Source organism: Azolla caroliniana, unplaced genomic scaffold (assembly GCF_043228905.1).
Source record: "Azolla caroliniana isolate FFs.n. ecotype wild unplaced genomic scaffold, voAzoCaro1.0.p SCAF_20, whole genome shotgun sequence".
In the NCBI taxonomy this organism is placed as follows: Eukaryota; Viridiplantae; Streptophyta; class Polypodiopsida; order Salviniales; family Salviniaceae; genus Azolla; species Azolla caroliniana.
The window spans coordinates 15385798-15403764 of record NW_028230455.1 but is presented as its reverse complement, the minus strand read 5'-3'; the positions used below and the strand labels follow the sequence as shown (position 1 = coordinate 15403764).

The following is a 17967-nucleotide window of genomic DNA, read 5'->3' as shown; positions in this document are numbered from 1 at the left end:
ATGCACGCGGTGAAACCAATGTCATAAGTCTACTAACCAAGTATATAAAAATAAAATTGAAACATATAGAAGATTATAAAGAATAGAATCCACCAAGTAAAACCCAAAATTTGTATTAATAATGTGAAATCCAAACAATATATTTCGTGTTTTTAAAAGAGTCTATTACATAGCAATCAAATCGTGAATGTCATTTTCTTCATCATCCTGTATAGAAGTCTCTTCGGCTATATGTGCATTGGCTTCCCTTGTTAGCCGAGCCAACTAAATATCTTCTATAAGCTCATCATCAAGCTCGATTAGCTCCCCCGGTTCCCCGGCCAAAGGAGGAATAGGCTCTCGCGAAGTAGGTTGAAACCTTTCAATATCAGCGAGGTTTTTTGCACCAACCTCTTCGTCCTGATCTGGGCACTCCCACAAAGCCTTAATCCTCATGTTTATAAATATAACCTGATCCTCGTCCTTCTCCAATGCAACTTTGTTTCTAAAGAGCTTCAATGGACATGCAGACGTCGTTCCTGTGAAGAAACTAACAAGAAGAATTAGTTCTCAAACAAAAAAGATTTAGTATTGGTTATCTCAAGATCGTTACCCTAGTTCGAGGAATACCTATGCTAGAAAAGAGGTCTAATATCCAGTCTCCTTCGACAGAAAACATCGCAATCAAGCGCATCATAAGTCGTTGAGGTTTTTGGTATGGGTTGACAAGTCTCCGTTCTGTCGTGGTGACATGTCGCAATTTCCGTGTAACTGCTGGATATACCATCAGTTTTGAACCTCCCACTTCATTAGAATGCTCCTTGATTCTTTGTTTCTTAATTTCATCAAAGTAGCCAACCGTGATGTATTCAATGGCATTAACGAACCGAAAGGTTGGCCCTTTATTATTCTGTAACAAATATTACATCGAGTTAAGAATAAATGGAACAATCTTAAGAAAGGCAATATAGTGAATGAGACATATAAATAATCCTTACCACGCAAGGTTCTCAATGCCATGGCAACGAGATCTCAAAGCTTGAGCTACCGAGTACCCTTGGTCCATACTATGAAAGACAACTATTCTCCACAAGGATGCAGTCGTTAGCTCAACAAAATCCTTGACCATCTTCTCCAATTGTTTAAACCTAAACGGTTCATCGTCGTATGATGACCTTGCCATTCGAAATCCGTAAGGAATATCCACAATCATTAGCATATATTCCTTCTTTGGCACTTTTTGGATCATGTCAACGACATCGCCGCAAACCACATTGTAGTAAAGATCTCTCGTAATATCTTTTTTGTGGCTAAATTTTTTGAAGGAGCCATCTTCCTCCATTTTGTACGCCTTGACTAAGCAACGATCCTTTTCTTTTCTGGCTCTCTCGAGATGTGCAAGGAAGGATGTCAGGAAATCATGTATATCCTTAACTTCTCCTTGTTTCTTGTCACGACACGGTTTCTAATAGAAGCAATAGGATATCAAGTTTTATTATACAAGCTCTACATATAATGAAAGCTTAATGAAAAACCACCAATACTAACCCAATCCTTGAATGCAATAAAATACTCTGATAATGCCTTATATGAAGACGTTAGAGGATAATCCTCGGTCACTTGTTCCCAAGTTATACATCCAAGTTGTTTCATCATAACTTCTTGGATCTTCATGTACACCTGATGACTGTGAAATTAAAAAACGTGATTAGAACTTTCAATTGCACGATATTGACTTCAATATCACTATTTGAAAGACTTACTTATTGAACTCAGCGACCATTTCTTCAAGGCTTAAATCTTTGGCCACAACCCTTGACAAAACAGACACAAGAAGCTGCTCGTCCTTAATACCTTGCATCGGTCTCCACAGAGACTACTTCATGTCGTCAGCCGCTTCTTCAATTGTCAAATCAATTTCTTTGGCTGCTTGTGACTTTAATTCTAGTTGAGGGTCTACCTTACATTTCTTTTGTCGTTGACCCTTGACTTCCTTATTCTCCCACATTGAGAAGATTTGATCTTGTAGGTCCTATACTTCTCCATCTCTTAAGGCCAAATGAAACCAAGACTCATATTTTTGAAGACCATCGGACTTAACATTATGATCTACCACAATGCCGACTTCATGCAAGCATTGACATCGTAGGCCTGGATGTAGCTTCACACCAAACTTTTGTTTCACGTCCAAATACTCGTGGTGGAAGAACCTTATACGCTCAATCGATGACATTTTCTGCCTATAGTCATTATCATTATTTTGGTCCCATGCATACAAATTTGCCTCTTCAGTTGTGAGACCCACGTAAATTTTGCACTTGGCATACTTGAAGAAGAAAGTCATTGGATGTTCTCTAACAAGTTACCGACGTGTCTCCGCCGAATGCGATCCACCAATGACAAAGTAATTATATTGATCATGCTTTCTTATATCAAAATCTTCAATGGTTTCACGTTCTTCAGGATCCACCATAACAATAAAAGGCACAACGGTAGCATGTGGATTAATTTTCATTTTTTTCCTTGAGATTTTGAACATGCATTCGGTGTGGCTCTCTAATCTCAACTGGTCTTCGTCCTGTTTTTTCATCAATAGGAGGCCGATGGATGTGTGTTATAGGCAAATTAAACACTTACCCCATCCTTACGAGTTTACGCTGCATTAACTCTCTCGGTAACTTATTCTGCTCGGATGACAACACACCTTATGCAAGCTCAGCTCCGAGCGTCCTCTTAGTGCCATCATCTTCGTTTGAGCTTGATGAGTCTGAGTCCGACATTTTAGTCGTCTTCTTTTTTTCTGGCCTTGATTGTACTTTAGATGCCCTTTTCGGGGCCTTTATTGGAGAGGGCAATGGCTCCCTTAGAGTTACATAGCCTTGTATATAAGGCCTCAAGGTAGCAATAAGGTTTTGTGAGCTTTCTAGATCTTTTTTAAATGCTTCTGGCCCACAAGATTCCTTTACTAGAAGATCTTCAAAAAGGAACACTTTACGTACCCCCTTAGAGCACTCTATCATTACAAGTATGTTGGCCGAATCTGAATCTTCGTAGTCAAATCGTAGAATACGGCCATACATAAATGCGATTTCATTTTCAAGCTGCCCCTCACCCTTCTTCTTTGTTGTATACAACACAACTTTTTTCTTTCAGCCGACGTATTGCATACACCATTCCTTGTCTGTTAGATCATGATCAGCAAGGTCTTCACCACCAGTAGCTGTTAATAGTTTTTTTTGGCTGACCTCATTGGGTGGTTGAGATTTTGTCTCCTTGTTGAAGAGAAGCTTTTTTGCTCTCTTCATGTTCGCAGGAGGTATTAGGGTCTGTGTTTCAATTGGAGAGACCTGTATGCGGAGCTTTATCTTCTTCATAGGTCAGTCTAACAAGTTCTCAAATGACCTATTTAAGAAAGGACATGCGAAAACATAAGTTAGGTGGTCACGTAGATTAAGGTTGTATATTAAAATACAAATAATTAGACGAAGACAAAAACTAGCAAGCAATTGGTGGTAAACTTTAAATATCAATCACGCATTGATTGAACATGGTAGTCGTTTATTCAGAAATCCATTCTAGTAAGGGCTATTCAACTTAGAAAATATATATCTTAATAAGAATACAAGGATATATATTATCTTGAAGGGTAGGTATGGCGTATATTGATTCCATATCCATATTCTAGAGAATTTGCATATGATAGACTTGATTTAGGTATCGTAAAGGTAATTTGTGGCTTATTTTCTACTATTTTAAGCTATACTAGGTCATAAAACCTCTATAATTAAAGCCCCTATTTGTTACAAAATATGGCAAATCTCCATAAAAAAAGTCTAATTTTGACAGAAAGTTTGATATCTTTTCACACAATACTACATTGTTGCCCCAAAGACACAACATTCCTCTTTGAATTGTGTGTTTTATACAAGAACTTGATAAGCCGTATCATGTTCCTATACAAAACATATTTACAAAAATGTCCATAGTGGCAGAGGCTTACCTGGAGTCCTGGCGCTCGATTTTCTTTGAACACATGGTTGATCTTGTCGATTTTCTTTGAACACAGAGGCAAATCTCTATAAAGGAAGTCTAATTTTGACAGAAACTTCAATATCTTTTCACACAATACTAAATTGTTGCCCCAAAGACACAATATTCCTCTTTGAATTGTGTGTTTTATACAAGAACTCCATACACTATATCATGTTCCTGTATATAGTTCGTGTCTATACAGGAACTCGATGCACGGTATCGAGTTCGTGTATCAAAAACATACTTTACACAGGAACTCGATAGGGTGTATCGAGTTCTTGTATAAAACGAGAACTTTATACAGGAACTTGATACTCCATATCGAGTTCCTGTATAGTGTTTGTCTTTTATACAGGAACTCGATACGGCGTATCGAGTTCCTGTTTAAAACACATAATATATACAGGAAAACACAAACTGTGTACAGGAACTCGATAACTCGATACGCCGTATCGAGTTCTTATTTAAAGACGAACATAATACGGGAGCTCGATACGGCGTATCGAGTTCCTCTTTAAAACACAAACTGTGTACAGGAACTCGATATGCCGTATCGAGTCCTTGTATAAAACACAAACATAATACAAGCACTCGATACGGAGTATCGAGTTCCTGTTTAAAACGCAAACATAATACAGGAACTCGATACGGTTCGAGCTCCTCTTTAAAACAAAAACTTTAAACAGGAACTCGATACGCCGTATCGAGGTCCTATATAAAACACAAACATTATATAGGAACTCGATACGGCGTATCGAGTTCCTGTTTAAAACCTAAACTTCAAACAAGAACTAAATACTCCGTTTCGAGTTCCTGTATAAAGTTTGTGTTTCATACAGGAACTCGATACGGCGTATCGAGTTCCTGAGTTCTAAAACATATTTACAAAAATTTCCACATTGGTAGAGGCTTACATGGAGTCCTGGCGCTCGATTTTCTTTAAAGACATGGTTAATCTTGTCGATGTTTAGGCGGAGATCTCGCTTCCGTGCTTCGTGCTCTGTTAGCTCTGTTAGCTCTATGTGCTCTTGTGCTTTGTGTGGCTGAAATATGACGAGGTCTTCCTATTTATAGGGATTGACCACAGTGGTTAAAGTAACCACAGTGACTTTAACAAGGGTTGGCAAGCTTGAGGTTAGTTAGTTAGTAACCACAATCATTTTAACCAGAGTTACTTATGATTTCATCAATGATTACAAAGTCAAACTAACATATTAATGATTATTTTATAGTCAAAATAACATATAATGACTTTGAAGGTCATGAAGGAAACAATGATAGAGGTTCATGAATGAACCAATGATTGATTACTCAAAGCAACATTTTTATGACTCTTAATTGCTTTGTATTAAAGATGTGGGCATGGATGAACCAATGATTAAAAATTCTTATATTTAAATTTGTGGGCATGAATGAACCAATGACTGAGAAGTTCTATATTAAATATGGGTGCCATTAATTAACCAATGATTTTAACTTTAATCCAACATATATATGGTTTCATAATGATTGTAATTATATTATACTTGATTTAACTTTATACAGACTAGTTTATGTAATTATTAATATGTTGAATACAACTATATCTTTATGTGTTTAATATTAATATGTTGAATAATATCTTTATGTATTGTATTAATATAATATTAAATAATATATAGACATTATATTGAGGGAGTTTCTGTTTAGAGAGGAGTTTATGTTTGGAGAGGAGGTTACGTTTAGAGAGGAGTATATGTTTAGAGTGGAGCTTATCAGTTTTTTTCCTTAGCCTAAGCACATAACTTAAAGAGCTCTGTGTGGACCTTAAGCCATGAGTGAATATTGTTTGTCATCAGACTCTTCGTTTTCTACTCCCCAATAGCTACTCCCTTGCCTCCCTTACGAGCAATAAATTCCGTGATCTCAATAATGTAGATCCCAAAAAGAGTTGGTGATAGGGGGCAACCCTGTTTCACACCAATGGTGCTAGTGAAACAATCGGATAGGCCACCTAGGCATCTTACGCACCCAAAGACTTGCTCATATAGGGCATAAATGGCCTAGATCATGTCGTTTCGTATCTCCAAGCTCTTAAGTCTATCAAATAACCTCTCCTTAGGAACTGTGTCAAATGTTTTGTGGAAGTCCACAAAGCAACAATATAGTTTCTTCTTACGAGCCTTCATCTTGTCAATTAAGCAACTAAGTGTGAAGATATGGTCAATTGTGAAAAATGCTCATCTAAAGCCAGCCTCCTCAGGTGCTCGAAGACTTAATGTTTCCATATAATCGCCGAGCTCCACTTCCATTACTACACCATATGGTTTAGCGAGCGTACGACTATCATAATGGTCGTATGTGTATTTGGGTCCATTGGGTCCCCTCCTTTATGTATAGGCGCCACTGTGTTCATGGCCTATTTTGGTGGAAAACCCTCGGCGAGGATGCGGTTGAAGATTATAGTGAGAAATGGGGCTAGGCACTCTCGAGCAAATATGTTTGAACATGTATGATACTGGAATCAATGTGTTTTGTAAAATTATTGAAAAAGCCCTAAAATCAACCAAAGTTTTCCTTATCCTTCCATTTATGTGCGATCCTTCCACTTGTGAACGCAAACGTGTTCTTAGTGCATTTGATAAGAATGTATCTAGATATCATGGTCGTGTAATAAAACCTAACTTAGAGAAGTGCAAGAAGTGTTCCTTATAGTACAACATTTTAGATGGGAGTGGCTCTCGCGGGGTGATCCATTTATATCACGTGTAAATTTTCCATATTTCTTGGTGTATCACTTGATTACTATTTTCATGAGAGAGAGTTTGATCAGTCCCATGGTTGTACTTAAGGGGGGGTAGGTTATTAATATTTATGCAGTTTGCAAGTAACCAACTCACCATTGTGCTATACCAAGAGCTAGTGTCTCCAGACGCATGTAGGGATCGGGATGCCTCAAAGGCTCGACGGGATATCCTATTTTGTGGTTGGCTATGTATCCGATGAATAAAAACTACCACTTGAAAGAGTGCTTCTACTAACATCGGGGGTAGACTGAACTCTGCTCTAATAATGTCATGTGGTACTGTCGATTTGCTTCGTAGTTGACGTGATAACATCGTCACCAAAGGTCTCTCTAATTGCGTCCACATGAAAGATGGTAGACCCGGAGCCCATACTATTGATGCATACATGAGGGAAGGGGTCACTAATGTGTCGAAGAGCCATCCCTTCGTCCGTGGCTCTTGAAAGTATGCCTGGTGGCATTGTATCTCTAAGAGTGAGAGGGATGCATACCCTCTTGTTAGCCTATCTTTGGCTGCTTGGGTCATCGAGACTTTACTTGAGCGAGCACTAAAAGTGACTCCCAAGTATACACATGATCCAACTACCTCAACTATTTTATGAGAGAGGGTTAGGTGACATTTACTCCTAACTCGGGACCATGTATGAAAGATAAGGACTTTAGTTTTCGCTAGATTCATTACCAATCCTCGTTATGTACAAAAGTCATCTATGGTATTAAGATGCTTTTGTAGGTCGTGTTCTAACTCCGAGAGCAAGACAATGTCGTCTGCATAAAGTAAGAGGCTAACTTGGGTATCCCCAATAGCTACTCCCTTGCCTCGCTTACGAGCAATAAATTCCGTGATCTCATTAATGTAGATCCCAAAAAGAGTCGGTGATAGGGGGCAACCTTGTTTCACACCAATGGTGCTAGTGAAACAATCGGATAGGCCAGCTAGGCATCTTACGCACCCAAAGACTTGCTGATATAGGGCATAAATGGCCTAGATCATGTCATTTGGTTTCTCCAAGCTCTTAAGTCTATCAAATAACCTCTCCTTAGGAACTGTGTCAAAGGCTTTGCGAAAGTCCACAAAGCTACAATATAGTTTCTTCTTACAAGCCTTCGTCTAGTCAATTAAGCAACTAAGTGTGAAGATATGGTCAATTGTGAAGAATGCTCATCTAAAGCCAGCCTCCTCAGGTGCTCGAAGACTTAATGTTTCCATACAATCGTTGCGCTCTGCTTCCATTACTGCACCATATAGTTTAGCGAGCGTATGACCTATCATAATGGTCCTATGTGTATTTGGGTCCATTGGGTCCGCTCCTTTATGTATAGGGGCCACTGTGTTCATGGCCCATTTTGGTGGAAAACCCTCGGCGAGCGCACGGTTGAAGATTACAGTGAGAAACAGGGCTAGGCACTCTCGAGCAAATATGATGTGCTCGGCTCGCAATCCTATGTGGTCCATGGATTTCCTATGTTGGAATTTTTTTATGACCTTCGTGACCCTAGAGGTCGTGAAAAGTGTCCCCATGGTAGGTCGAGGTGTGGAAGGCATTGGAATGGGTGGTTGGTTGGGGACATGGTAGAGTCTCTCGATATATGTATGCGAAATATTGGGATCCTCCATGGGTGTTTGTGGTTTCGGTTCCCGTAGTCTCTTCCATGCAAGGGCCCAGTCCCTACTCATGAGCATATGGTAGAGCTCCCAAGCTCGTCTTTTACGACGTGTCATCTTACGCATCTCTTTGCGAGCTTGTGCTGAGGAAATAGTACCACGAAGGTTGGCCCTTTTCCGCTCTTCCCGGTTCCGGATCCTTCCGATCCTTCTACGTAGTGCGAGCTTTGCCGATTCCCTTGTCCCGCCTTGCCGGATCCGGATTTATCCGTATCGGCACGCTTCTTCCAGCACTTGCTTTCCCTATAGCCCATTTTGCCACAATACCAGCATTACGTGTCGGCTTTTCCTTACCGGTTTCCGGCGCTGATCTGACTCCCCCTGCTTGTGGAGGGTTCGGAATTGTTGTCGGCACCGTCTCCGTGCCTTCGGTTCTGCTCTTGCCAACCGCCTGCATTGCGTGCCGACCCACCTTTTCCTCCGCCTTCGTGTACAGTATCCAGCTGTCCGATTGAGTGGTCTTAAACCCACTCGCGTGGTTTTCTTCGACCATCAGCATCGATTGCAAGTTGAAGAAAGACGGTGGTTTCTCCCGCGTGCAGATCGTCGTCCGGATTGGCTCGTACCGTTGTGCTTGTCCACCGAGGTAGGTTTGAACCATCTCGTCTTCGTCCACCATCACATTGATGGACCCGAGCGCGTCGCAAATCTCCTTTATCTTGGTGGTGTAGTCGGTCACGGATATATCCCTCTGTCGGATATTGTTGAGCTCTTTCTCGGAGTTGCATCTTCCGTGCCATGGTACTAGCGGCGAAAATCTTCCGAAGATTTTCCTAGGCTTCCTTTGGTGTTTTCGTATCTTTGATGTAGCTGAGCATCTGATCGTGCACACCGGACGCGAGGCAGTACAATACTTGGCTCGCTCCTTGCTCCCATGCCGGGAAGTCTTTGTGTGCCAGATTCGGTGCTACCTCGGTGGTTCCTTCCACGTAGCTTCAATAACCATGCCCCAGCAAGTACGGGTGCATTTTATATGACCAAGACGCATAGTTGCTCCTGTCGAGCTTCTCTGTTGGAAGTGAACTCGCCATACCACTGTCCATACCTTTCTTTGTGTGTTGGAAGTGAACATTTGATATGCATTGATTATGTAAGTTGATGTTCCTAGTGCAAATATGGGAATCTCTTGCCAAACCTCTAATTGGAACACTATGTTACAATATCCAAAGATTTTGGATTGTGAAAACCAGCTTAATACATGTAGCCAATGCAATGAATTAAGTCTTTGAGCATTAGAGTTGAAATAGATGAATTACCTTATACATCCAAGGAATAAGATTTGACTGTGTCATCCAAAATAAATAATAGATATCCGAGTGACTTGCGTCGTTGGAATTAAAAGTTGCTTAACACTAAAGAATAAAGTGATTTTGGCAATGCTCCTACAACAAAACCATAGTTGGCATGGTTGAGGAGAAGACTGGTGAACATGGAATGTGAAACATATCCATAAGTCAAGACGCAATTTCACACTTTTTGTAACCTCCCAAACATACATTGATTTTAATTAGATTTTGACATGGACCTTGGAATTCCATGTGTTTGCGTGCACCTAGAATTTTGACCTTGATATTTTGCAATTGGCATTTGAAATGGGTTAGGAGCGACTTTGAAGGTTTGAATACTAGTTTTCAACAATGTGATAACAAAAACACTTTGCTTACAACACAATTTGGTACATCAATAACTTAATATAGAAGTAAAGCTTATTTTCTCAAGTGGTTAGGAAATGTGTTTCATAGTGCATCATACAGCGGGAGTTTGGAAAGAATAATAGAAAGTACATCTCAACCTTTTCAACATGTATGGGGTGGAATAGCCCATGGAGTCAGAAGTCATTAGTGAAACAAAATTATTATGCTGAAAAGAAGCTTATTCCAGGATATAGACACAGGCTTTTGAATGAGATAAAAATTGTATAACAAACTTGGATCAAGTCAAAGGAAGGTTCGAGTGGGTGGTATGTAGATCATATATAGCAATGTATGGAAGAAGAACGGACCCAATCCAAAGCTGGCCATCTCGTTCATCAACTTCGCTAGCATACTTTACCACACTACCATGGGTATCCTCCAGTAATAGTGTCATATGGGCATTCCCACGGGAATCAACATTGGTAGTAGTAGTAGAGACATGATTGAAGTTGTATTTTGCGAGGATACCATGTGGTTTGCCATTAAAAATTCGATAGAGGTATTTAAAGGGGATTGGCAATTGTAGAAAAGCACGCCTCAATGTGGGAAATGCACCTGACAACATATTAATGACATTTCGACGACAATGCATGGCTACCCACACATCACCCGCCATGTTCACCCGCACATTGTCTGGGTAACCAGGTAACATGGCAAGCAACTCTGTGTCCCCTACCTTGTCCCTAGCTATCCAATGTCGCAACAACCTACAAGAAGGTGCAAGAAGGGAAATTAAATGAGTAGAATCTAGTCACATGGAAAGTTATGGAAATGGAGAAAATAACATGAAACTAACGACTGAAACTTGAATTGTTCGATAGAGACAATAAATAAGATCTGAACATGTATCGTTTGGTAAAAGAAGATAGATTTCCTGTATTTATCGAATGCAACAATAGGTTTCGTGGTGTTTATTGAATGCAATTATATAGGTTCCTTGTGTTTCTTGGTATGTTAAAAGACATAAATTTCTTGGCTGGAGCTCAAGATTATAAAAAATGGAATCAAAAGGCAATTATCTAGTAGCTCTAGGTATCTAAAAGCTAACTTCTATGTATTTGTTGCTCTCTATATATCTAGAACGTTGACAATGATGTCCCTGTCATGTATAGCGTTGTTGAAAGATATTATATAGTTAAAAGACAAAACAAGAGTGGCCTCCTATTTCTTCGTCCATATCCACAAGGTTTGACAATATGTGTGTGGGCCTCCTTGTGGGGGATATGGTACCCAAAAAAGAAAAAAGGCTATGCACTCATTTCAATAACGACTTTCTTTATTTGGCATGTTCTTTCTTTCTCTATCATAAGTATAAGTATGCAAAACAAATGGCGCATATCTTAAGGCAACTTTCAAAAATCAAGTTAGGAAAGTGCATCACTTTCTTCCAAAGCGATACCTTATTAAATGGACAAAAGCCATAATGGGCGTTCAACATTCCACATGCCCACACACATGCGCACCACCATTGCAAAAAGCGTTCGTTCTCTCTCAACGTGACTAATTGATCAAACCAAAGTGTTGGACGCACAAGAAGAAGAAGAAGAAGAAGAAGAAGAAGAAGAGCATACATACCAACAGTCCAAGAAGAGGAGCGCAAGGATTACCTGCCGGGAACAGTTTCCGCAATGATGAGGAAGGACTCATCTCTGCTAAGCGAGAGACCATTGGGGAACTGCAACCCTGACAGGATGACACTGCTCTTCCCTGTCGCAGGATCATATCTTATAACCCTCCCTGAATCGTCCCCAGACAGTACGAGCAGGAAGAAGTTCCTGCAGCACCCAACTGATTATTTTATTGCATATGCCCAGCCCAAAAGAATGAAGGCTAATAATTGATGGAGTTAGTAGATAGCCGCTGTAAACCTTCTCTGATACTTGGAGCTGCTGTCCGTGAAGTAGACAGAGCCGTCGGATGCGACATCGAGGTCGTTGGTAAAGCGCAACGGCACACCCTCCACTTCATTCACGAGCATTGTGGCCTGGCCTCCCTCTGGGCCTACGCGCATCAGCCCTAGATATGCATCAGCTATGTAGAGATCCCCTGTTCTCCTATTGAATCTCAGCCCCAATGGCCTCCCACAAATATGCTCGTTCTTTGGGTTTCCACCCTCACACACAGCTACGGACCTACTTTGCACACATTGTCCACCAAATATTTTGCAGATAAGCAAACAAACAAGATTTAGGCCTGTGGTTTGAATGATGATTGAATTTCGACAAAACAAAAAAGAAAAAAAGAGTACCTGTTTGGAGATGTGTGTGCGAACTCTTGCCATTTCTCGTGTTGCGCATTCCATCTCATGATGCGCCCGTCTGCAACACCTACGTAAGGACCATTCCCATCAGGATCCATAGCTAAACTTTCAGGGCCTATTAGGCCGGGATCAAGGTACCATTTGCGGGCTTGGCGAAGCTTATCTTCAGAATCTCGCGGATGGCCGAGGCTGCGCAAGGAGGAGAGGGTATAATGGGGTTGTAGTTTCACGAGTGTGGTCTTGAAGGTGGGGTCATTTCCAATGATGCTGAGGCGGAAGGGGTCAAGTGCTAGCAGCAATGCGGCCGCCACCACTACCATGAAGCTGCCAGCAAAAACTGTAGTCATTGATGTAGAGGAGGATGATTGAGCTCCTCCTCCTCTGCTCCTCATCTTCGTGGAGAAGGAGGTTTTGAATGTCTGCATAGAAGAAGAAAGAAGAAAGAAGAGTTTTGAGACTAGAGGTAGAGATGAGAAGACCAAAGAAGAAGAAGAAGAAGAAGAAGAAGAAAAAGAAGAGAAAAGGGAGGTTTACTTTCTCTACCTAATAATATAAACAGTAAAGGGCGATGGCTGAGAAACTCTAATCTCGTTTCGCCCTGCTCTTTATATCCCTCGTGCGGCTGCGGCTGTTGATCTCCTGTTATTATTCCCTTCCAGCAAATGATCAAGCCAAGGCAACCATCGACGCCTTCTTTTTTAATGCACGCACCACTTGTCAACACCTGTTTCGTGTTCTTCTTGTCTAAAGTGTATACATATATGCCTGCCAAATCTGCAGTCGGGAGGGAGGAGGGGAAGTGAAAGGAAGCCCTCTTTTTTTGTGTTTTGGGGGGGGATTTGCAGATCTCTCTCTCTCTCTCTCTCTCTCTCTCGCAAGCTATAATATCTTCTTGTGTGGTCTGTTTTCTAGGTCATTTGCCTCTCTCAAAAGACAGACAGTTAATCTCTCTCTCTCTCTCTCTAATATATATATATATATATATATAGATGCGTATATACTCATCACAGCCAAAAGCAACGCAATCATCACACGTCTATCATCATCATCTGTGTGTGTGTGGGTTTGTGTACCAGGGTCCAGAGTAGATTGCATGGCACCATTAATACATACATACTTTAATTATACATATATATTCCAAATTTCATTCCGTAGTAGGTACATTTGTTTAGATAGATAGGCAGCCTAGGTTTTCCTATCCTGAGTTGGGGTTGTTTTGTCTCTTTTGAGAGAAAGAAATTCCTCTTTCCGACAAATGCCAAACCTTGGTTTCCTATCATTTTCTTTAATGTTCGTCTTGTCTTGTCTTGTCTTGTCTTGCCTTTACGATTCATCTACATATTGGAGTCTTGCACAATATCCTCACATGGATTAGTTAAACCTTCTTCTTTTTTAACTCTCTTGAAATATTGACCGGAGATGGATAGAATAATATAACCCACAGTGGTTGACGCGCACATAATTCTAAATAATCAATTTTGTGAATTGATACAATTTGTGTTGTGTGCTTGCATCCAGACTCAAGGTGGCGATAATGACATATTAATCATCTCCACACCACAACGGTCCAACTATCATGCAAATGCACTCTCCCTATCTTTTTGTGTAGGTGGGCCCATTCTAAAATATATAAGAAGAAAAAGTGAAAAAGGGAATCGAATATATAATATTGACCCATGGGACTTTGTGTCTCTGAGATATATATATATTTGCCACCACTAAAAAAAATAAAAATCTTTTTGGCTATTTTGGCTAAACCACCACCACACACCCCCCCCCCCCCTTTAAAAAACAAAATCCTTGATAGTTCTCCCGCCATTTTGGCCCCCCCAAACCCATTTTCGATTATCGATAGAACTGTCTTTAGCTTCAATTATCAATAGAACCTTCACCGAGAGAGTGGCTCTGATCAGTTTTATCAAGGACCATTTCCGTGCTCAGAATATCATCATTGTGGTGGATAAGCATAGCGACAATAGAAAAGTCACTTTCAAGTGCTACTATGGGGGAAAATATCACACCCCTCTAGGCTTGATTGACGATACTCGCAAAAGACAAACGGGGACTCGTCTAATGGACTGCCCATTCTTCGTTAGAGCAAACTTATCGAAGAAAACGGGACAGTGGACTATTAAACAGACAATAAATAAGATCTGAACATGTATCGTTTGGTAAAAGAAGATAGATTTCCTGTATTTATCGAATGCAACAATAGGTTTCTTGTGTTTATTGAATGCAATTATATAGGTTTCTTGTGTTTGTTGAATACAATAAGTGATGGTATGTTAAAGACATAAATTTCTTGGCTGGAGCTCAAGATTATAAAAAATGGAATCAAAAGGCAATTATCTAGTAGCTAGCTATCTAAAAAAAACTTCTATGTATTGGTTGCTCTCTATATATCTAGAACGTTGACAATGATGTCCCTGTCATGTATAGCGTTGTTGAAAGATATTATATAGTTTGACAAAACAAGTGGCCTCCTATCTTTTTTCTTTTTTGGGTACTATATCCCCCACAAGGATGCCCACACACATATTGTCAAACCTTGTGTATATGGACGAATATTCATCATGCTTTCTTATATCGAAATCTGACAAGAAATATGCGGAATAATCTCCGGCCACAACCGAAGCGTAGATCACTTGATGACAATCAAACATAGAGGAAATGGGAATGGAGGTAAGTACACAAACAGAAAAGAGAATACACAGGATGTTAGCGTGGAAAACCCTGAGAGGGAAAAACCACAGGAGTCCACAGACTCCAAACTATCACTATGTCAAGGATTACAACAGGGAGCACGGAGGCAACGACCTCTTGCTCACAATCTTCACCTGGTGGCGATTACAATAGAGACATGCTCTGTATCGCTCTCTCTCTCTCTCTCTCTCTCTCTCTACAGTCGTTACACCAATCACGCTATACAAAGGTAATAACAACAACTATAATCATCGTCACACTATTTGCCCTAGGTTACATTTATACTAATATGACATTAGGACTATTTACAGATATAGCCCCGATGGGCTCTTAGAAACATATCTACATATATGTCCCTTCATCCGGTGAGAGGTTCTCATCGGGCCTGCAACATCCGGTTCTCACCGGGTCTTCCGATGCCGGGCCTTCGTATCCCATCCGGAGGGACCGAGATCCTAACAAACTCCCCCTTCACTCCGGCATGGGATGATATGCATCCCCAACATCTGTCTTGCCGGACCCAAGCCTTTCATTGAGAAGGTCCGGTTCAAGGCCTTCTTCAGCATCCGTATCTTGACTTGGTCTCGTCCGACAATCAACATGTCGTCCACGTACAAGAGGAATATCAGGAAGTCTCCACCTTCAAACTTCTTCACAAATACGCAGTGATCGGCCTGCGTCTTGATCGGTCATGAAGGAGTCGAACTTCCGGTACCATTTCCGGGGAGCCTGCTTCAACCCGTAGGAGCTCTTTTTTAACCGACAAACCAGGTGCTCCTTCCCTTTCTTCACAAATCCCTCCGGTTGCTGCATGTAGATCTCCTCTTCGAGGTCACGGTGGAGGAACGTCATCTTCTCGTCTAATTGCTCTACCTCGAGGTCCATGCTTCCCGCTATGCTCAGCACCGTCCGGATGGAAGTCATCTTTACTACCGGGGCAAATATCTCGTCGAAGTCCACGCCCTTCTTCTGCTGGAACCCCTTCACCACGATCCTGTCTTTGTACCTTCGAGGGTGGTCGGCATCTCTCGGTTTCAACTTGTACTCCCACTTGCTTCGGAGTGCCCTCTTTCCTTTCGGCAACTCCACCAATTCATACGTGTGGTTCTCATGCAAGGAATCCATCTCGTCCTGCATGGAACTTAACCATTTGCGGCTATGGGTGTCGTCCTTCGCTTCTTCAAAGCTTTCCGGCTCCCCCTCATCGGTTAGCAGCACATGCTCTACATCTGGAAATCTCCCGGGGGGCCTTCTCTCTCTGAGAGGATATCTCCGTCTTTGGCTTTCGGCAACCGGCTCCTCTATTTGTTCTTCATCCAAATCCGGTTCTAGTTCTTGGCCGGTTCCGGTTTCAACTTCCTCTACTTCTTCTTCTACCGGTTCGGTATCCTCACCGTAACCGGCTGGTTCCTCGAGTGTCAACCGGCTCTTAGCCGGGTGGGTCCGAATCTCATCAGAGTTCATTATCTTCTTCTCCGACTCCCAGTTGGCAAGAGTCTTGTCCTCCACAAAGATAATATCTCGGCTCCGGAAAACCTTCTTGTGAACCGGATCCCACACTCGGTAGCCGAACTCATCATCGCCGTATCCAAGGAATATGCATGGCCGAGTCTTTGGATCCAACTTTCCTCTCCGGTCCTTAGCAACATGCACATACACGAGACACCGTTCACCTTCAAATGCCGGTAGGACACTTCCTTACCGGTCCACACCTTTTGCGGCGTGTCTCCATCCAAGGGCACTGAGGGTGATCTGTTTGTCACATACGTCGCTGTCGACAGCGCCTCAACCCAAAACGTCTTGGGTAGTTTAGCATGTGCTAGCATACTCCGGACCCTCTCCATTATGGTCTGGTTGATCCTCTCGGCTAGCCCGTTTAGTTCTGGCGTCTTCGGCACGGTAAATTCGAGTCGGATTCCCTTCGAGTGGTAGTACTCATCAAACTACCCCCAGTATTCCCCTCCGTTATCTGCTCGAACCGCTTTCAGCTTCCGTCCGGTTTTTCTTTCCACTCTTGCGTGGAGCTCCTTGAAAACGGATAACACATGATCCTTCGTCTTCAATGGTGTGGCCCACAGCCTCCTGATGTGGTCATCTATGAACGTCACGAAGTACTGCGCTCCGGCATGGGACTTCATGTCCACTTGACACACATCGGTATGCACCAACTCCAATGGTGCATTACGTCTCATCGGTGGCCTTGATTGGAAGGAGGTCCGGTTTTGCTTACCGGCTAGGCAGTCGGTGCACCTCTCAAGATGCACGTTCTTCACCGGAATGAGGTTGTCATCGGCAAGCCTCTTCATCCCCTTCACGCTCATGTGCCACAGTCTCTTGTGCCACAGCTCACTGGCAGTGTCAGAAGCAACGTTCTCTTCTTCTGGGCATAACAGGGCATTCATCAGGTACAACGTGTTGAACTTCCGGGCCCAAGCCACTATCAGGCTCCCTTTGCTGAATTTCATGACTCCGTTTCGGATGCTACCCGTGTAGCCTTCATCATCTAGCCGACCGGCTAATATCAGGTTCAGTCGAACCTCCGGAACGTGTCGGACATCCTTCAGCAGCAGTGATCACCGACTGTGTAGGATGAGAAGCATTTCCGGTCCGGGGTAAGGTGGAACGACGCTCAACTCACTCTCCTCGGTGACGAGCATCAACTCTTCTTCACTTGCCGCGATTGCCGTCATTTCCTTCCGGTCCGCCCCCCCCCAGTCTTTACCGTTCCAGTCTGGTGTCCGCTTCGAATCGGTATCGTCGGTTTCCTTGTCTTTTCGGAAGTGCCAACAGTTCTTCTGGAAGTGTCCCGGCTTGCCGCAATAGAAGCAAGTAGGCCTCCCCCTTGACT

At 42.1% G+C, this 17967-nt stretch overlaps 1 protein-coding gene and 1 pseudogene across 1 annotated transcript; both read right to left on the bottom strand.

Annotated features, from left to right (window-relative positions):
- Window positions 1–3128: 3128 nt before the first annotated feature.
- LOC147851222 (uncharacterized) lies at window positions 3129–7790 on the bottom strand (annotated as a pseudogene).
- A 2410-nt stretch (window positions 7791–10200) lies between these two features.
- Window positions 10201–12845, bottom strand: LOC147851221 (protein STRICTOSIDINE SYNTHASE-LIKE 3-like). Its single transcript, XM_087336061.1, has 4 exons — window positions 12405–12845; window positions 12025–12288; window positions 11764–11931; window positions 10201–10863 (listed from the first exon to the last, which is right to left on the bottom strand). The coding sequence occupies exons 1-4, from the start codon at window positions 12839–12841 to the stop codon at window positions 10395–10397; spliced, it is 1338 nt and encodes a 445-aa protein (XP_087192187.1). The 5' UTR covers window positions 12842–12845; the 3' UTR covers window positions 10201–10394.
- Window positions 12846–17967: the final 5122 nt, after the last annotated feature.

Excerpts from the sequence above, each read along its gene's own strand:
- LOC147851221 (XM_087336061.1), bottom strand. The coding sequence starts at position 12,841 with ATGCAGACATTCAAAACCTCCTTCTCCACGAAGATGAGGAGCAGAGGA. Across the intron at positions 11,932-12,024 it reads AGCTCCAAGTATCAGAGAAG|GAACTTCTTCCTGCTCGTAC; the intron begins GTTTACAGCGGC and ends TGGGTGCTGCAG. Across the intron at positions 10,864-11,763 it reads GCGGAAACTGTTCCCGGCAG|GTTGTTGCGACATTGGATAG; the intron begins GTAATCCTTGCG and ends ACCTTCTTGTAG.